At 34.9% G+C, this 22307-nt stretch overlaps 2 protein-coding genes across 3 annotated transcripts in view; one reads left to right on the top strand and one right to left on the bottom strand.

The window, feature by feature from the left end:
* The window catches only part of LOC132792562 (AT-rich binding protein-like), a 75614-nt gene that overhangs the window by 38869 nt on the left and 14438 nt on the right, over positions 1–22307 (bottom strand). The gene's annotated exons all lie outside the window — the stretch shown is intronic.
* On the top strand, positions 15941–16969 carry LOC132790323 (kelch-like protein 40a). The gene is made up of 2 exons (XM_060798813.1): positions 15941–16067; positions 16127–16969. The coding sequence occupies exons 1-2, from the start codon at positions 16060–16062 to the stop codon at positions 16872–16874; spliced, it is 756 nt and encodes a 251-aa protein (XP_060654796.1). The 5' UTR covers positions 15941–16059; the 3' UTR covers positions 16875–16969.

Below are 22307 nucleotides of genomic sequence, written 5' to 3'. Positions count from 1 at the left end.
TTTTTTGGCGCGCGCAGCGAGAAATTATGCAAAAATTCAAAAGCATAAAGTTTGCCGCTCTGGAGTTGCAGTTTTCGCCACAAGCAGCAGCAGCAGCAACGGCAGCAACAACAGCAGCGCCAACAACTCGACTCTTAATTAAAATGCATTAAGTTTGGGGCACAGGGCGAGGCGGAGACACCACAACATGTGACCTCAAGTGTTAACATAAAAGTTGTAAGCTCAAAAAAATAGGAAAAGAAACAAAATCTAATCTGTTAAATCTCATTTTTAGAATAGCTAAAGCCTTAACGAACTGCCATTCTCTGTTGGCGGAATCATAAAATAGCAACAACAATGGAAATTCAACAAAAGTGCGCATATATAAATAAATCTTTTTTCTAGCCTCTACACTGATTAATGACTGCTGTGCACCGAAAAATTAAATGTAACGCCACATGAAGCCGCAGCCATAACTAACTGATGTGCCTGTGGCGGCATTGACGGTCGGACTCTTTTTGCCATATGATAATGGTCAAATTTTTCCACATATTTCTCCAGCAACTTTTATTTTTTCCACAAATATATAAAATTTTGGGCAGCCAACAAACATAACACGTAACATGTGTTTTAGTCTATAACAACGAGACAGCAACCAAAAAATAAGAGAAAACAAGCAATAATAAAAAATATTAAGGTCCTATAAAATTTAAACATAAAAATGCTGGGAAAAATATGCGATATTAAATTTTGCATGTGTTAAAGTAATGAGAAATTTTTGTACGCTTTACGGCTCTCAATCGCAATAGATAGAAAATGTTGTTAAAGTAAGTATATTTTTAATGCCAAGAAATTCATAGCGTTAAAATTATATTTTTTAAAATAAGTACTCAACTTTTTTATAATAATTTTTTTCTTAACTTTTTTTAAATAATGGATAGAAAAACTAATATGTGCTTGTTGTTTTATGAAAATGTTAGTTTTAGATATTTAGATACAATTTTAAAATTATAATTAATAAGTTTAATAATAAAGCGTTTGTGTGTTTCTTCTGGTTTTGGTGTCATAAAAGACAATAGCTAGATACTAAAACAATGCTTTAAAAAATGTTTAATTTTTTATACTAACTACTTTAGATTTATTTTATAAAAAAAAGAACCCTTTTAAAACGTACCAATTTTTATTATAAATCAAAAAATCTTTAAACTTTTATTTATTTAATTAAAATATTAAGCCATCCACAAACCAATCGACTCTTTTTAAGTAGCAAGATTTTGTAGTGTAGCCGGTTTAAAAACAGAGTCTGCATATTGGCTCACACATGTAATCTTAGCTAAATAACGTTACATACACATATCTAGTGTGTGTATATAGATATTATGAAAAAATACACCCACTAAATTGACAAAAATCTACGGCGCGTGAAAAAATGTTATAAAAGCTTATGAGCCTTGTCCTGATGGCAATTTTTCCCTTTCTTGCTTCTTTTATTTTATTCATTTTAGTTTTTTTCTTTTAGATTTTTTGTTGCACGGTTGCCCAGCGCTGACATAACAGTTTTCCATGTATGAGCATGTATGTGTGTGTGTGTGTGAATAGTTGGCAACCGCAAAATAAGATAAATTTCACACCGAAAAATTAATAACTTTTTAAAAGGCCATAAAATTTGAGCTAAGCCAAAAGACGACATAAGTCGCTCTCTACACATAATTTTTCACATTTTTTTAGATATTATTGAATTTTTTATTGTGTTGTTGTCGTTGTGGCTGTCTGCTTCAAAAAACTAATAAGAATTTGCTTTGGGTGTGTGGGGAGGTCATAAATTTCTGCCAAAAACGACGGGAAATTAAAGTGCATTCGCGAGCAGCGAAGCAAGTCCAACAAGTGACAAAAGAGGCGAAATTTGCAAAATAAAATAATAGAGCTAGAGCTCGAATGCGATAGAATACGGCGGCTGCCGTTGCTGCATGGGCATGCGGAAGTGCTGAATCACCGGAAAACCATTAAAGGAAGTCACAACTATTGATTATGTCGGCGGCGTCGACGTCGACAGCGACAGCTTCAACGGCGCAAACTAAAAATGGCTTTGTGTGTGCAAGCAGCGGAAAAATTATGATAGCACCCGGTCCGGTGAAGACCAAGAATCCAGCATTGTCGGAGGCAATCCTTCGGCCTCGGCACATATAAATTTACATTGGTTGAAGAGCAATTTAGAGGCGGTTGGGGCAAGAGCTTCAAATTGAATTTGATGGCTTTTATATGCAACTTTAATTGCATGCGACGCTTGTTGTTGTTTTTGCTTCGGGTATATAGGCAATTTGAGTAGCTCTGTTGCTTGAAAATGCAGTTGAAACTATTTGGATATTATAGCATTGTTTTTAAGGGAAAATAAATTAAACTAAGTTTTCTAATATAGCATTTTATGTAATATAGCATTGACTTGACTCATCACTCATATAAATAAGAAAAAAACTTAACCCACTTTGGCAAATTATTTTTAATATGTTTTTTGCTGCCCAACAAAAATCAGTTAGATAAGTTTGGCAAGCGCATGCAAACTTCGTTTGATCAAACAAAAAGCGGCCCTTTTTGTTAAATTTGTGCCGTTGTTTTTGGTCTCGTTTCGTATGGGAAAAGCGTCGGAAACGTCGCTCGTCTGCTCGGCATAGTCGAAAATCATGGCGAGATAAATTGCCAAAGATAGCAATGGATGGAGTCCGCGCGCTCCATTGCTATTGTTCAAAATCAATTTAGTGTTGAATTGGTGCCAAGAATCTCATTTTCAAAAGCGGCAACGACGACGTCAGCAGCGTCAACTCAGCCAGCGTATAGGAAATGAAAATACCGGAAGCGCCGACATTTTCCCCCCAAATGAAAGTCAACTAACCAAGCCAAACACACACACAAATACAAACATAGCGAGAAAAGAACTCGCGGATTTTGCCACAGCAAACACCAACACCAAAAAGGAAGCTCAGCAAAATAAGCAAAAGGAAAAAAAAATTGGAAAAAATGTGCTAATAACTTTCAAATAAATGTTAAACCCACAAAAAAAAAAGGAGGGAAATGGAAAAAAAATGGCATTGCACTGTGACTAGTCTCAGTGACTAGCTTAAACCGGCTCACAGACAGACAGACAGCCAGACAGACAAAGAGACAGTTCTATTCCACGACAAAACTCTCATGTGTGCGCCTCTATTTCCACACATAACTCAGTCGCTTAATCCGGCACAGCCAAGGCCGTAAATTCAGCCAGAGAGTCGCGTTTCAGTGGCTTAACTCAAACGGGCGTCGGCGTTTTGGAGAAGAAGTCTGAAGCCAATTTTAAAGTTGTCAACAGTAAATTTACTTTCATCCAACTGATAGGCGCTAAATGCCCACTTAATTGTTAGCAAAAACTCAATTTCATTTTGGTTTTATTTTTTTTTGGTAATTTAAATGCTTTAGAAACTTTTCTAATTTATAGTTAATCCATGAATGATTTTGCTGATTTATTACATTTTTAAAATAAACAACAAATTTATTTCAAGTGACTAAATTTATTTTTATTCAGAAAAATAAAATAGAAAATCTCGATATAAAGTTGTGTTTTTTTTTGTTAACACCTCTTTTATAAAAATTATTTTAAATAGTTTTATTTTTTAATAACACAGTATTTCATTTTCTAAAATAATCTTCAAAGCTTTAAAAAATATAAAATTTCATTCCAGTTAATAAAATACTTTTTATTGTGCTGTTAGGTAAAATAGTAAACTCATTTAAACTATGACTTCATTTTTTTATTTATAATTAAGTTTACCATTTTATTCTGCATTCAATCGAATTATTTAAATACCTATAATTTTTCTGTGACCAGCAATTTTTATTGAAATAATTTTAAAGCAAGTCATTATTTTGCAGTGATATAAACTACATTTTTTCTCTAGACTAAAAAAATAAACAAAAGGAAGAATGAGATGTTTATCACAAAACACTTTCATTAAAAATTGTTCATCCACAAGTTCTACTCGAGGTCGTGCCAAGAATTTTACCAACGCCCGAAGCTCATTGTGCTGGCCTTTCGCTTTTGCTCTCTCGCTCTCTGTGGCATCATATTAGCTTTGATTCCTATTGCGTTCAACTGTCGTTCCCCACAAATGCCTTTCAGCGTTTTCTGTGTGTGTGCGTGTGTGTGTGTTTGCGGTCGCACAATAACATTAAATTTTAGTTTATGGTTAAGTCCGCTTTGGGCTAGACAAACACAACTCGAAATATGACTCAATCAAAAAGATTCTCTGTCGGTTGTCGGTCGTCGGTTATCGGTTGGTCAATTTCTGAACGCATAACTAATTAAACAATGCGAAGCATATTCCACATACATATTCGCTCTACGGTTTTATCTACGCATCTATTTATAATTATATCAGTGCGCCACTCTCGCTCAATAAAATTTGCAAATTAATTTCAAACTGTGCGTAAAATTGAGCATGAAAATGCAATTAACATTATTGGCCAGTGGATTACGATTACACAAAACTATGAATGCAAATGCAATGCACAAAATTTGCAATTAATTTTAATGTATTTTCAATTTATGTATAGCATGCATTCATCTGTGTATGTACATATGCTAAGTGCTGCTATATGTTACAGAGCAGCTATGAAAGGTTTGCGCTTTGCAAATATTGACCATAAAGTGCCTTTGTCTTTCGCTCAAAACGTCTCGAGTAAATGATTGTGCATATTAACAACTTGGTTAGCCGCAAAAGCAAACAAAATGGCTTTTAATCTAACCATTATAATGAGCAAAATGTCTGAGCAGCAGTAGCAGCAGCAGCAGCGAAGAGCAGACAAAAGCAATACCTTGGACTGTTTGCCAACGTGGCGTATGAGCAACGTGCAATCAAGTTTAATGATTTTTGCAGTCAACTGAAAATTTGATGTTGTTTAAAATTAAGTCATGGTGCGATTTAAAGAAAATAAAGCTACAATTTAAATTTTGTATATTGTATAAAATATTTTCTTAAATATTACTATGATCTGAACTGATAAACATTTGGTAATACCCCAAGTGAGAGTATTGAAAGATATGGACACAAAGGCAAACAAAATGTAGTGGAAATTTAACTAAAATTCCATGGCCAGCCCGCAATCATTAATTCATAAAGCTGTAATTTGCTTTTGGCCAAGCCAACAGTAGTCGTAGTAGCTGTGGCAGCCAGACAACCTTTCGGTCATTTGCGCTGCAAATTATAAGCAGACAAATAGTCCGCACACACACAGAGAAAGGCAGACATACAGACACACCTAAATGTATACTAACAAACAACAAGGATATAGTAAACGTATATGTATATATACATATATATACACCTACAACAAAGTCGTTGCACAAAGAGCCAAAAACTTATTTGCGGTTGCCCAGTTTGGCCGAGAGGAGGTTTTGGCAAATGCAAAATTTTGTTGACATGCCTTGAGCCATGATATGCAACCAAAGCAGACACAGCGTCGAGCGTTGAGTTGAGTGTGGAGAGAACACTCCTCTTCAATTCAGTTCAGTTGAATTCAGTTCCCTCTCTGTCTCTCTCTCTCTCTCTCTCACACTCCCAATGTCTGTGGCAGGGCGTGTAAATGATTTTGACATATTGTAATGACAAAACAAAGGCTGTTTCATGTGTCTCTGACTCTGATTCAGATTCTGATTCAGATGCTACTGCTGCTGCTGACTCTCTATCTGCATTTGTGTCTGTGTCTGTCTTTGCTCAGCTTTGGTTTCAACTGTTTGGTTGACTAGCTGACCAGTCCAGGTCTGCCAGTGTCAATTGTTGTCGCCAGTTTGGTTTTGACGGAAATTAGAAATCAAAATGTTAAGTCCAGATGCACAAGTCAATTCAATTGTGTGAATGTTCGTTCCACTGTAAATAGCAGAAACCAATGCGATTTTCTAGCTTATAAATGATACACTAAAGCGAAGCAATTAAAATAAGTGTCAGTTTAGTCCTAATGCTGGAAATGTTACTGATGTAATTTCATAAAACAGAAAAGTATGATTTTAGAAACTTAACCAATTCTAAACAATTTTGCAGTAAAATAAGGTTAAATTTTCTATCATAATTATTATTATCAATATTGAAAATTATAAAAAAGAAAAGCAAACTTGAACAATTATAATAAGCTTACAAGAAATTGAACAATTAAAGAAAGTAGCATTTCAATCTCAAAACAAAAAAAAAAAACTTAATTTAAAACAATTTTACAATTAATTTAGTTGGCATTTCAATTTGAGACAAATTTAATAAAGTGTTACTTTAATCATAGTGTTAGAATTATTACTTATATTAATTAAATATGAAAACAAAATAATTTATAAATTTTCAAACAATTAAATTACTAATCAATTATTAATTTTATTCAATAAAGCGTCTTTTCAATCATATTGTTTAAAGTGTTATAAACATATAAGTTCATAAAACTCCAAAGTGTTCAATTTAAAACAATGTCACAATACCATAGCAATACTCGAGTTTTATGGCATTTTCAGTTCATTTGAGTTATACGACTTTAAATAGTTTCTTTTATACTTTGTACAACTAAAGTTTTTGACTCACCACACTATAGACTTTTTTACGCAAATTGCAAGTTCATTCGTCGTTTTTACCCCATCGTTAATATACTTTGGAAAGTTTGAAAATAAAATTTTAACTTCATAGCTCAAGCAAGTCAGAGCTGAGTCACAACTCAACCCTCAGTCAAAGTGAGTACACTCATTCACTCACTCCTTGTGAGTCAGCACAAATGTTGGGCATTCTGTGTATTGTCAAGAGCTTTGCCACAGCAGCATTGACAGCTAACATATGTAAGAAATAAGTTTATCACACTAAAAAGTAATTATCCAGAAAATACTCTGTAAATAAATGGAATATCAAATGTTGTACGTTAAGTAAATCGATTGAGAAAATAGATTCCATATTTAATATTTTATCGCTACAACTTCTAATATACCCTCTTTAAGCTCAAGTCCTGGGTGTTTTGCATGACAGAATCCAGCTACAAGTTGTCTTTATTCGAATTCGCACCCTCATAATACTAGCTAGAGCTCGTAATTATAATTAACATGGTAAACATTCGGTTCTCAATCACAATGCAAATGGAAAACAAAAACAGGCAAAAACAGGAGAACTCAACCCGCAGGCCACAAAGAACATGGCGTATACGTAACATAGAGCCAAAGCCAATGGGACTATTGAAATCTCACTCAGCTAAAAAATATTTCATATTTAAAAAAGTGAAGAAGGGAGGAAGACTGGTAGAATCATTCGAAACAACAACAATTACAAGGAAGCACAGGGAGGGTCGATTTCAGTTTACCTTTTAGCTAAATATGCAACGAGCGACTCGACTATGCGGAATGTTAACAATAACAATGAAACAGAACAGCAGCAACGAGTATTGTAATGATGAAATAAAAGTCAAGTTAATACAAAAGCTAAAAACCGAACATGAAAACTGGCGCGCGCGGTGAATAACGGAAATACGACTACCCCTATTATCAGGACCGGGTCTCTTACTTCATGTTATTGTTGTTGTTAGTGTTGTTGTTGCTGCTGCTGTTACTCGTTAGCGTTACATGAAAGTGCAACTTTTGTACAACGGTTGTGGCAGCAGCAACAACAATTGTAATACACATAGTTATAATAAAAATCAGCTTGTTTCACTTTCCAACGAAGCACCAAAGTTCAGAATACGCTTCTCCTCCTTTTTTGCCCTTATATGAAATGTTTGTTCGTTCGTTCGTTTGTTTGTTTGTTTCTCTGTGTAACTCACACTTACAGCTCAGATCGGTGTTTTGGCTAGCCTGTGCTTTTGACTCGGCTAGCATGCAGGTTCAAAGTTGTTGGCCCAGCACTCCTCTCCACTTTCCCTCCCCCCTCTGACGACACCCAGTGCTAACTGCTAACTGCTCAGCTCAACCGCTCGCCATGTTCGTGTTGCAAGCAGCCTGGCAGCAAGAGAGCGCCGCAGGTGCAAAGTGTAAATGAAGACTGATTGCAGTGCACATGATTTTGTCGACACACAGGCTCACACTCACACTCATACACACACACACATGTTTGTATGTGTGCCTTGGGTGAGGCATAAAAAACGTTGCAAGGGCTGCTGCTGTGGCTGCTCCTGTTCGTTCTTGTGTTTGCAAAGGGGGTAATTGTGGTTAAGTGCTGGTTTATTGGTTTGGCAAAAGGGCTTAAAAGATATATGTATATGCATTTTGAAGAGCAGGCCAACTGCTGGCTAAACTGGCTAAGGTTAAGGGCAACTCTCCCGCAACGCTTTGCAATATTTGACAATTGTTAACGTTTTTCGTTTTATTCCATTCTGTTTTTCTATGTGTTTGAAGGCCAAAAGCTTAGTTGTTGTACGAGCATGTCGAACATGCACATTCTTGTAATAATAGGGTTGCCGGTCAACAACAAATAGAGTTGCCAAACAACTCAAATACATAGTAGAACATACTATTTGGCAAGTAATCTACTTTTGATGAGTCCAAACCAATTTGATCTGGCTGAATTGCAGTCAAAGGTGAAGGTGAAAATTACACAAGACAGAAAATATTTTTTTGTGAAGGGCTTTCGAAAATAAATCAAATTATTTTCAATAAAAATATTTATTACTTTGAAACAAGATTGAAATATTTGTGTATTATAATCTATATACGAAAAATAAAATAATAATGTTAAATATATACTCAGAAAAAATAGGTTACTTTACATTTTATTAGAAAATTAGAAATTTACGACTTGTTTAATGGAATACTAAGAAAAAAGAATGCAGACCAACTTTACTGGAAGCAATATAATAAACAATTTTCGTACTGCATAAGTAAATTTAAATAATTAATACTATATTTATTATTTTTTTTTTTTTGATTTGATATTAAATATACAGAAAACACACAGAATATTTCGAATGTTTGACATTATCAAAAATAAAGCATATTATTTTGTATGCATATAGATAAAATAAGATAAATATGTTTTGTACTTTAAATATATAATAAAAGCTTGTTTATGGAAAAGCAATTAAATTATGGCACATAAAGTAATAATAAATTACTATATTACTAAATTAAAATAATAATAGAAATTAACTATAATTATTAAAAATTAAATAAATTAATTTTCTTATTCTTAATGCATTATTTTTGTACTAATAATTGTTACCCTTTGCCTGCAATTTTTTTAATTAATTTGCAATAATTGTTCCCCTGTCATATTAAGTCAAATTAAAGTCAGTTGGCAAACAACATTACAACTGTAATATCAGAATTTGTGCGAAATATTCAACCTTGCTTAACAGCACACGATGCATTAAGCATCGTGGCGTATAAAAAGTTTCATTTTATGCTCACTCACCTGCAAGAGAGCAATAAAAAATCGTACATATTGCACATTAGAATAGCTACCACACGAAATTAATTTCTTACATTTCTAAAAATGTTGCCATGCCCCTCTTCACCTCGCGCTCCCTTGATCGCAACAAGCAGCGAATCAGCAGCAGCAGCAGCACAGCAACAACTCGCGCACACATTAAAAAATCGTTTTAATTGAAACACAAGCCCCTTGGCAATCAGAGTGCACGCAAACGCCGCACTAGCTCGCAATGTGCGCGCCCCTAGCCAAGGGTGGAAATCGGGGTCGCAACAGCCACAGTTCTACCCACACACATGCCACTAGATAGAAGAGAAGGGGAAGAGACAGGGAGGAGAGAGGAAGCTAGCCTCCCTAGCCTGTCGCTCACTTAAGTTAATACGCAAACCAAATGTCACTCAACATTATCAACGGCAAACGTAATCAGTTAAAACTTTTTTGCTGCTCTAGGCAGGCCAAAACCAACCAAACCATCCAAACAGACAGACAGACAGACCAACGGACGAAGAGATAGGCGAAGGGAGTTGTTGCTGCTGCTGTTGCTGTTGTTGAACGAAAAGTTGCCAACATGTTTGTATTCTATTTCAATTTTTTATGCGCTCTGCGAGCGAGCATCGCACTGAAGTGCACAAACAACATGCAGCTAAATAAAGAAGCAACAAGTCGCAGTTCACATACCCTTTGGAAACTTTAAACTGCACACGATTAAGTTTTTAGAAAAAACACTTTAAATCATATCTATGATACATTTCGTAGCTTTAAGTTAAAAAATCCATTTTTAATTACTTTAATTTAAAAAAAAATTATTTTTAAAACTTACTAAACTAAAAAATTAGTACATTTTGTTAACGAATGTATTTTTGGAAGTCCTTCTATTTTTAAATTTCCAGCTGTATATATTTTTTGTAAATTTGAAATTTCGATTTCGATGAAATACAGTTGTTTAACTTCAGTGCAATTTTCGGAAATGTCGAACAATTAAATGTTTTTGTTTTCGACAAAACTATTTAATAATATCTTAAATTAAAATTAGCTATGCAATTAAAATTATCTAAGTTTATCACTCAACATGAAACCCAATAATTTAAGTCATATTCAGAAATAATTGAAATGCCTATTAATATTACTTTTTATAAATATTAATTAAAATTTATATGCTGACATATTTCAAACATTTATAATACACCTTCCACCTCTAAGCTGTTTTAACACGTTATTAAATTAATATGCGCAAATTAAATATTGTTTATACAATATTTTGTCAATTTTGCAGCACAGATTAGTTGTTGATTGCTTGTTAATTATGCCTATAAAAACCACCACAAAAATATATTTTTTAAGTGAAATACGTACTCCTAATGCACCTTTCAAATAGAGCATTAAAATGCGCGACATGTGTTTTGCACTATTCCAAAACGTTGAGGTCTAAAAGCATGCAATGTTAGGCCTATAACTACAAAACTAAAACTTTTTCTTTTGCGGTATGCGATGGCATTTTCCTTTTTTTTTTCGACTGCAGGAACTGAAACCGAAAACGTCTAAATTTCGGCCAGGTCGAGAAAAAGCGGCAGTTGGCATATGTGAATGTGTTTGTGTGTGTTTTTGGTGGTCGTAAGTGGTGCCAGTTTTTTGCATATTTCAAGAGATTGCTAGCGGGCAAACGCACAAAAGTAGGCAACAAAACCAACTATGGGCCACTTGACAGCCGTTTAAGTGCATTAAAAAATTACATGCCGAAAAAATACAAAAAGTGGAAAATAAAAACAAGAAACTGGATACGACGAAACCGACGACGACATGTCAGTCAGCGAAATTTCACATGCGAAATTGTGCAAGAGCCACGCCCACCAACAAGGCGAGCAAAATCAAATCAACAGAATGGCGTGCCGCAATGGAAGGCCGTGACAATGCCAAGAGCTACCAGCCGGATGGGCAAACTTCGTTCGCTTGTCGCCAACGACAGCAAAAGGGTTTGCCCAAAATCAGTTGGAGCTGGAGATGGAGATGGCAATGTGGAGCAGTCGAAAACTCGGCATGCGGCTGGCAGGCAGGCTGGCAGTTGAGTCTGTGAACCAGGCCGACTAGTTAACGCAAATTGAAATCGTTGTAGCCGGGGACAGCCAAAAGACGTTTTGGCAGCTTGTTCGTGCATAAATCAAAGTGTAAGGCCAACAGTCTCTCTCTTTCTCTCTGTGAGTGAAGAGAATTTTAAGCCTAAAGGGCAAAGTGCTAGATGGCAAGCCGATGGCCAGCTGAGAGTTCGAGAGCTGTGAAGTCACTTGGTATTTTACAATGGCAATTAAAAAGGCTTTGGCCGAGGTCTAAGCATTTAACTACGAGTACTGCATGTTTGAGAAACGGTTTGAGGTCATTTTTCGGTTTGCAATTCCTCGCACACAATGTGCCTCAAAAAATTTACTGTTTCCATGCTTTCGCTCGCGTTTTCACATTCTTAATTAACTGCTTTTAGTTCAGCGTTTCCTAATTTTTTCTACACTATATAGTAGCAATTATTCCATCAAATGTATATGTTGAGTTTATTTAATTTACATAAAGTACTTTGCACAATTTGATGAGTTTATATTTACTCAATTTAAATTTATTTTCTTCACACTATAAACTTTTTTCGTTAAAATTTCTAAGCACGTTCATTTTATAAACTTAAAAAAAACCTTTTTTAACTTAATCACACATTGCTTAATTACTATTTATGTCATTATTTAACATTAAACATTATTTAAGTATTAGACAATATTTTAATAGTAATTCTCCACTGTATTTTGTTTATAAAATTTACATTTTTTTAAACAGCTAAACTGGTTATTATCTTAGTTTGACTGAAGTAAGTTTTATTTTCTTCAAACTCAAAACTTTTCTGTATTTTAATTTCACATCACCATTTTCTCCAATGCTATAATAAGAATTTTACAGACAGTGTGACTTTCAAAAGTTGAAATTCATTTTATAAATTTAGCATTCCATTTCAAATTCGCTGCTAATTTAATTTTCTGTGCCTTAACTTCAACTTTTTAAAACTAATGCGCCTTGAGTCTTTTGTGCATGATAATTTCTTAGCACGGTTTTGGCGTACGTTAGATTTTTCGTGTATTTCATTTCATTATCAGCACGGCGCACTAGATTTCGACAAACTTTTATATCTCGATGGCATTTAAAGTGCGGGTAGAAGAAGTTTCAAATGTCGCCTGCACTCAGTCAGACGACGATTCTAGTTCTGTTCCTCCTCAGGCAGATGCTGTCACACACGTCGTATGAGTTATATGCCTTTGCCAGCCATCGCACATATGCAGCATGCCTGAATGACTGTGTGTGTGTATGTGTGTGTTGCTGTTGTAGTCGTAGCTAACTTTTGCGGCCTTATCTGGCATAGACTGCACTCCAGGCATGAAGGCTATGATTTAAGCACAAACTTCTACCGCTTGACTTTGTCTTCAGCTGCAGCGAACACTCATTGCTGCCGCTGCTGTTGCTGCTGCTGCTGCCGTTGCTGCTGGTGCTGCAACTTCTGCTTACCGCCAGGAACTTGCACAATTAACTATATTTTAATTGGCCCTGTGTGCCGTCGCCTGGCGTAGTAATTTATTTACAATTTTTACGCTCATTTTGCTGACTGACAGCACAAATGCGAAATGAGTACAAAACCACACACAGAGTGGAGAAGAGGACAACACCGTCCGAGCAAACGTCCAATGGTTGAACAAATGCATTACGCATGCACTTTGCTCAACACTTCTCTCTGTGTTAATTTTATGCTACCCGTTTTTCTCCTGACCTCTGTGTACGTTTGTTTAAATATTCATTGCAAATTCCAATTGCATTTGCGCTTAAATTGACAATGCCAACAACAAAAGAAACAGCATCTGCTGCATCTGAACGAATTTGTTTTTCTCGGTTTTTCTTCTACCTTGTGTTGAATTGTGTGTTGTGTATGTGTGTTGGTTGGCCTGGTCAGACTCAATTTGGTTGAAATGCCAGGCCGTTTGTGGTGCGAGTCGTTTGAATTTGGTTGCCCGATTGCATAGTTTGTTTAAATGTTTTCTTTTTTTCAATTTGCCGAGTATGTGAACAAGCTAAATGAGATTTTAAATGAAGTATGTTAAAGAGAATCAGGAGAGCTGCTAGCCAAATTTATCAAAGATTTTCTTTTCTAATCAGACACATCAATAAGCAAAATCTATAAAAAAAATGTAAGATTCAGATGGTGCGCAAAAATAAAAACAATTATGTTCATAATCTTTAAAAATTATCTGAACTGCTGGTTAAATTAGCCTATGGAAATGGAATTAAAGAAAACTAAAATACCAATAAAAAATGAAACAGTAAATATAATTAAAAACAACAAAACGTAAACATTTAGATTTTAATGGTGTAAAAACAATTATCTTAATTATATAATATATACTGATTCAATGTAAAGTGAGATTAAAAGAAATATCCGATATCCTTATCAAATTTATCAAGGATTTACTTATTTAATTTTTAATTGCAGTAAACTATTTTAAGAGTAATAAAATCCTTTGAAAACAAAAGAATATAAATTTCAGATGGTGTTAAAAAAATAAAAACAATTATGCTTAAAATAATAAAAACAATTATGATTGTGAAATCGACAAAAATTAGTTGCTCTCTAAACTATCCTAATATATATTTGCGCAAACCGCATTAATTCAAACAAAACTAATCCCAAAAAGCCCATAAATAAAGGAAATCAGCGCAATGCAATCTCAGCATTAAAATGTATACCAAAAATTTTACGAAAATTTTATATAAACGCAATAAATTAAATTTGCTCTTTCAATGTTGAAATTTGCAAAAATAATTTGGGCATAAATAAATGTTTAGCCGAGCTAAGTAGGGACTAATTTTAAATGGTGGACACAAATAAGCCAAAAACCTCAAATATAAAATGCAATTGAAAATGCATAAATTAAATTGGTCATAAAATGGGCAAAGCCAAAGGCCGGCATTAAAATGCCTATAGTATAGTATGCATGGAGATAAATTAATTTAAGCTAAAGCTTTGGCGACAGCCAAGCAAACCAATTAATGTATACCACACACACACACGTACACTCTCGAAACCAGAAAGCCATAACCGAAATGTAAATTCAAAGCCAAACACCAAAATGACATCAATTTGCGCTCATATTTCATAAGCGCAGCAGCAGCAGCCAAAGCAGAAGTAGAAGCAGCGGCAATGTAAATGCTATTAAAAGCATTACGATGAACCCAGTGACAACCTTATAGCCAGTGATAGAGAGAGAAAAAGAGACAGAGACAGAAGTTCAGAGATCGTAAATTATAGCCAAGGCAATCGAATGCGGCTCCTGACTCGGCATTGTGCTGCCGCTGCTTTGACTGCTTCTGCCTCTGTGTCTTTGTCTGCAATGCCAAAAAGATTTATGTCTTTCACTACACTCCTCAGTGCTCTCAGTATTCGCAGAGCACAGCATCAATAAATGTAGTGCCACGCTGCGTATGCGCAATATTTTAATTATGCAAGCAATTGAAAAATTGGCACATATACGCACACAAACACTCACATCCTCAGAGCTCATGCCAAGGCAACGTCCTTAATATGTTGCAATGCTGCAAGCGGGTGCAAGTAGGCGAAATTGAGTTCAAAGCTCAAACGACTTTTCTGCGCACTGACTCGCAGTGTTAACTTATTGAGCTGCTTTCAGCAAGTTAAGTATCTGACTCTGTGTGTGTGTGTGTGTGTGTGTGTGTGTGAGCACTTAATGAGCTCATTTTGTCGCTGTGTGTGTGTGCATGGGAATGTGTCTGCTTGCCGCCTGCTTTTTTATTCCATTAAGGCTTTTGATATTTTGGACTCGTTAAAGATTCTTGAATTATTATTGAATTATTATTATTATTTTAACTGCTAATGTTAAGCAACCTGAGTCAGAGTGCAAAAAAATCAAAATATTAAGTGTAATTCATCTTTAAAAACAACTTAAATGATTAGAGAATTAATTTAATTAAGATTTAATCGTAATCTCAGAGTCTATAAAAGATAGAGCCATCATTTTTATACCCGCTACCCATAGGGTAGAAGGGTATTATAACTTTTTGCCGGCAGGAAATGTATGTAACAGGTAGAACGAGGCATCCCCGACCCTATAAAGTATATATATTCTTGATCAGCATCAATTGGTATCTGTATGCATACATGGTTCATAAGCAATGAGATAGCTCTGGTGGTAGAGTGCAAGCCGAGCATGTTGTGGTGCTTGGGTTCGAGCCCGCTCGGGGTACAAACTTTTTTTTTTTACCACCCGGTCGGTGGTGCTCGAGTTCAAATCCCGATCGTGAATACATTCATATTTCTATATAATATTTTGAGATTATGTTTTGCTTCTATTCAAAATGGGTAGCGGGTATCTCACAGTCGAGTGTGCTTTCTTACTTGTTCAAGTGTTGATGAGGTTCTATTAGACTTCTAAAATCATATATGTATGTACATATTGTGACGCCCTTTTGTTTATTCTTGATCATAGTAGGCAAATTTGTTTGAGGCGGCCTTTACATAGTTTCCAGAATATTGAGCACAGTCGTGCTTTTGTGTATATAAGAAGAGAGCAAATTTGTTTCAATTTTATTTGTTTCAATTAAACTTTATAGATTTTGGGTTCTGAAGAAAATAAAAACTAAAACTATGAATTGGTGAGTACTTTCGTTGAACTATTTTTCACAAACTTGTATTCAACAAAGAATTGTTTCAGGCTTGGAGAAGCGTTGACTGCAATTGTGGATTCTGAGCGTAACACCGATTGTAAATTTATCATCAATGATAAGGTCTATTTAGGCCATAAATTGATCTTCTCGTGTGCGTCCGAAGTCTTTGAGCGCATGTGCTATGGAAACTTTACCGAGGGAACAACTGGAGAGATTAAGCTAACAGACGTGGAGCCCGAAACTTTCGTCATGTTTCGAAATTTTATCTATAGCGGCGACTCGGAGATAAAATGTGATGACGTAGAACAAATTATAAAGCTACTCGAGTTCGGACATAAATATCTTGTGAGCAGCATTAAGGACGCCTGCGTTGACAAGTTGAGAAATCGTTTAACTCGATGCAACGTAATCGAACTTCTGGCCATATATCAATGCTCGCACGTACTTTCGTGTTCCTCATTATTTATTAAAGTCAATTCATATCTTAAAGGGGAAGCAAGAGAAATAGTCAACCAGGCGACCATTTTTGATTTTCCAGTGCACACATTCAAGAATTTAATTATAGTTCTTAAGGGATGTATTCCGGAGTTGAACCGTTTTCAACTTATTGAAAAATACCTAAATTTACATGATAAACCCGAAATTCAATCCCATAAGAAATTATTTCTTGACTTAATCTCTTTTGAAAAGTTCACACCTAAAAATTTCTATAATGGACCCGGAAAATCAAAGCTACTCGATTTACAACGCAAGTACGAGCTAATGTATTCTATTGCAAAAGCCCGACACTATTGATATTGACACAATTATTTTGTAATTTGCACTAAGATCCCATACCATATAATAAAGTTCAACATGTGCGACAATGCCCAGTAGAAATTTTTTATGTATTTGCATTGTTGTTATTTGTTTGCTCTTGTATAGTAATGTTCTTTGTTGCCATTTTTTTGTTAATTTTCATCAGATTCGATCCTTTGCCTCCAAATGCCGATAAGTGACTTGCAACATTTCATCGTGGTGCACAACATGGGAGAAACTCATTCGTATGCCAGCCCATTGGGTATAAGGGTATTATATGGGCAGGAAATGTATATAACAGGCACAAGGAGGCACTGTCCGTGTCAATATGTCCGTCTAACTATAAAATTATAGCTCTATCTCTTATAGTCTCTGAGATCCAGTGGTTCATGCGGACGGACGGACAGACACACAGACGGACAGACGGACATGGCTAGATCGTCTCGGCTGTTTACACTGATCAAGAATATATATACGACTAGGGTCGGAGATGCCTCGTTCTACCTGTTACATACATTTCCTGCCGGCACAAGGTTATAATACCCTTCTAACCTATGGGTAGCGGGTATAAAAATCGAATAACAAGCGTAATTTTAAAGCTAGAGCGAATTTTGGTGTGTACAAAATTTAACTACAGTATTTATGAGTCCTGAAAATTTGATTACGATCAGATAAAAATTGTGGAAGGCATTAAAGAAATGCTTTTGTGTGGGCAAAATCGCCTACTTACTAGGTATCTGAGTTGTTTTATCCGACAATCTGGTATATTGTGCCGTCTATGGTATATTTTGAATGTGGAACTATATCGATATACCAAATATACCATTCGTTATATTTGTAGTATATTTTGTAGTATATTCGGTATATTTTGAAAATAATACCGCAATATTTTGTTTTTATTCAAAATGGGTAGCTGGTATCTCACAGTCGAGCACACTCGACTGTAGCTTTCTAACTTGCTTGCGACAGAACACCCACTCCCGACCCAGCAAATCGAAAGCTAGATTACTTAGTACTTAAAATAATAACAACATTATTATACCTAAAGATTGTTAGTAAACATAAATAAAATTCATTTTTAAGCTAAATATCTTTTTTTAATATGCAATCTATCTATGAAAATTAAAAATTTGTAGTCAAGAAAATGTCAGACTAAAATCTAAATATGTTGTTATAATTTTTATAAAATATTGTTTTGTCTCTTTAAATAAAAGTGAAGTTTCAACTTGTGAATTCACAAAATTTAATTAGAAATTTACAAGTTTTATTTTGTTTTATTTTTGAATCTCTAATGTAGTATTCTTAACCTAATAGAATCTCCTTAGTTTTATTTAGCTTTATTTTTAAACATTAATTTTATCTATTCATAAAAAATAGAAATAATTTATGCGTGTTTCTTAAAACACTTAAAATTAAATGATGTGCGTTATGTTTCTAATTTCTATATTTTATAAAGATATTTGTTCCCATTTATTTTCATTATTTACAAAGCTTGCCAACTTTTCGTTCAGCATTTATCAGTAGCAAGCGATGCCAATGAGTGACTTCGAGTGCAAGGGGAAAATCAATCTAAAGGAAGTTGTCTTGATGACAGCAAGGGAGGAGAATTTCGTATGCATTGATTCGCAATGAGATGAGTTGAGTTTCTGCCAACATCAGCAGCAACAACAGCACCAACAGCAGCAGCTGAAACTGCAACTGCTGCAGCTAGCAGTAAAGTGAATGTCCGTCTGTGAGACAGACACAACACACACTCGCACACACACACTTGCCCAGAGAGAGAGAGAGAGAGACACACTCAGTATTGATTAAATGAAGATGACAACAATGATTGACATCGTTGACTTAAGTCATTACATATTGTATGCAAGCTGCAGCAGCAGCAGCTGCACATAATGCAACCATTTGCATATGTATTTATCCAACTACGATTGCGGATGTGTTTGACTGTGTGCAAGTGCAAGTGTGTGTGTGTGTCACTGTGTGTGTGTGTGTGTGTTGCAAGTACAAGCAATGTTGGACGCTTAATTTGTTTGAATGATGCTGCAAATCCAGAGCTTCGCTTTCCTGGCAAATTAATTATTTTTAAATTAAATAAAAAACACATACCCCAGCAGTTCACATACACTCACACACTTATACATACACACACACTGAAAGACGCATACACGCAATTTATCACACAATAAATTACAACAAATAATTGCCAATTCAGCAGCAAATAATTTATGTGACACACACAATTTGTTGTTGTTATTGCTGTTGCTGTTACTGTTGCTGTTGCCTTTGCTGTGGTTGTTGCTCTTGTTCTCATTCATGTTATTGCTGTTGTTGTTGTTGTATATACCCTCAGCTTATTTGATTTCATTGCTTGTTTGTCGCTCGAGTTGTTTTCGCCCTGTTCTCATGTTGGTTCTCGTTCGTTTGGTCGGTTACGCTTTTGGGCTGGTTCGGCAATAGCCATAAAGATTATGATCTTGATATGCTCGTAGAGCTGTGGCTACAAATATTGGCACAAGCCACACACACACACAAATTGCTCTCAACCAAAACCAAAAAAAAAAAAAAAAAATGAAGGAATCGCATAAATTCAGGCACAGCTCGCATAAAACTCGCCGCCGGGCATAAACATTTTTCTATAAATATTTTCGTTTTTAAGAATGATGAAAGAGCACTACGTGCGGGGCAGTGTGATGAGAGGAGAAGGGAGGAGAAGGGGACTATGAAAGTGCCGCTTGTACGTTAAGTGAAAAAAATATATATGAATGTGAGTGTGGGGGGCCACAAATTGCTTTAATGCAATGACAAAAAATGAAGCCAGTTACCAGACAGTGTGCAAGGAGTGTATAATAAAAAATAAACATATATTATGCTATACACTTTGGTCGACAATAAAGCAATTAGGCTTATGGCAAACTAAGGAGAGAACATTCATAACTGCTATAATCATCTTATTTTTGAAACTTCGGCCTAGAAGTAATTTTAGTACTGAGTAAATTAGTTTGAAATTCAATTCAACATTTTAAAAGCGATTTAAGCAATTGAAAGTTGGTTAATCAAAAACATATTTTAAAAATATATATTATATATTAATTTTCTATTTTTAATCAAATTTCTTAATTTATTTTCAACATTATTGAATTTATTAAGGTATATATTATAAATTAAAATATTGTCCTCTGTTTCTAATTGCAAATATTAAATATGTTTAATCAAAACTTTAATTTATTAATTTATATATAATAAAATATAACTTTTATTGCACTCTTACGAACTGCGTGAATAAATCAAAGAAAGTTGTCCTCACTTTGATAATTTTGTAGCTTAGAAGTAACAACTCTATTTAAATAATTAAACTATTACAATAAATCATAGCTTTAAGGCGACATCAATCTCCAGCGATTGCAATGCTTTAATAGCTTTCAATTTGTAGTCTAGAGCTAAGCACAACGAAGACTACACTTCAAAAGTGCCCGCAAAATGTCAAATGACAATGGAAGGTCAACGCCTGTCGCACACACACAAACACACACTCGCACAACAATGTACAAAAACTAACCGAGAGGCGAGCCACTAAAAATAATAATAAAAAAACAGCAAACTAAAAAAACACAACTACAACGGAAAAGCGCAACCAGAAGCTAAACGAAGAGCGCTTTATATGTTAGGTTGTGTATGTATATTACTATACTATAATAAAAAGGCAGCAACAAAGACAAGAATGACAGGCTACTAATAGAGGCCAAGCCAAGGTCCGAGGGACTCGTTCTCGGTCAGTTCCCGCTCGGGGCAATGTTGTCTGGGTTAGTGACTGACCAAGCGACGGCGACGGCGACGACGACGACGAGAAAAGGCGAAACAAAAATTTCGGTTGAGTCAATGAAGGCTTGTCAAACTAAACTTAACGAAACCGAAAAAAAAGGTTGAACAAGACAACAAAAATGTTATAGATGGAACTTTTATTTGAATGCCGTTGGCAGATTTGAGGCATTAGCTTAATATTATCAGAAGAAACGACTAAAGCGATACTCAAATTAGATACGAGCACCTATAAAAGGTAAAGTCGAAAGCTGATTAAACGGCAAGCGACTAAATTATATTAAAATTCATGGCACGTGTTGCGAGATACAAAAGAGACAAGTGTTTTGTATCCTATCTCAATCACTTCCTCTCACTCTTTCTCTCTCCCCCACACACTCAACAATAAAAACGTCGCCCATAGACGTGTTGTTATCTAAGCACAGTTTCAGCTTATTAAACACATTCTATTGATTTTCTTTACATCGCCCACGTACTACACACACACACACAGACACACACCCACACACACAGACAACAACAAAACGCTATTGTGTATCTCTAAGATGCCTGAGCAATTTAAGCGATAAACACGAAAGCGACGTTAGTTGCTCAGCTAGTGCATACAGCAGCAACAGCAGCAGACAGACAGAGCGAACACCATTTGAAACCTATGTTGATAGTAGCTACATACGCCAGCCATACACGGCGTATGCGCAACGCTTTTGCTTCATTTTGTTTATCACCCATACGACAGACTGGTAAGACAGCCAAACAAGCAGACAGGCTTGGTAAACTTGTTTATGTTATGACGTGAGCCAATATATTTTATGCCAGAGCCAATCAAAATGGCTCATAAATCTCACAATAATCTTACAATACACGGAAGACGAAAAACAAGACACAAAAAAGAACTATATATGAAAATCTCCTTAAAAATAAATGCATTGCGAATTCAATAAGCGACAAGAGATTTACATAAGTGTATATGCAAAACGAGAGATTACTCAAAAAAATAGTTGCAGAGATTTTATTATTATAAAAAATGTTGCTAAATTAAACAATTTATAAAAATATCTGTTGAATAAAACATCAATTTCTATTGATAACCAATTATAGCAGTGCGTTCAGATTAATATTTGCAATTATGTAGAACTATCATTGATGTGTCAGTCGCTTCTTCTTCTACAATCAAACCCAACAATTATTATCACGTTCAAAAAAAAATTGTAAAAAGATATAAATAAAAAAAAAGTAGTAAAGAAAATAAATCTTTAAAAATATAGTATGTAATAATAATCGAATTATCAAGTTCGTATATTGTATAAAGTAATTTTTTTTTAATATAACGTAATTATTTTTGTTCTTGGAAATTATAAAATTCTTTTTTTCACTGAAAATATTGTTGTAGAATTTCATACTTTAATTTGCTAAGCAAAAATTAACAAGTTACTTTAAAAATTATATATTTTAATAGATACCGTATACATTGACAAAGTTTTACATTTTGAATTGTAGATATTCATAAATTGGCTTGCCAGTTCTATGGCGCCTCGAAAGGCAATTGTGCAACCTACTGAAGCAGCTTGTAAATGTTGCAAGCTGCTGCAGTTTGAAGTAAACTGCTTATTA

Source organism: Drosophila nasuta, chromosome 3 (assembly GCF_023558535.2).
Source record: "Drosophila nasuta strain 15112-1781.00 chromosome 3, ASM2355853v1, whole genome shotgun sequence".
In the NCBI taxonomy this organism is placed as follows: domain Eukaryota; kingdom Metazoa; phylum Arthropoda; class Insecta; order Diptera; family Drosophilidae; genus Drosophila; species Drosophila nasuta.
Note: the sequence above shows the minus strand (reverse complement) of the source record. Positions and strands in the feature narration are given on the sequence as shown.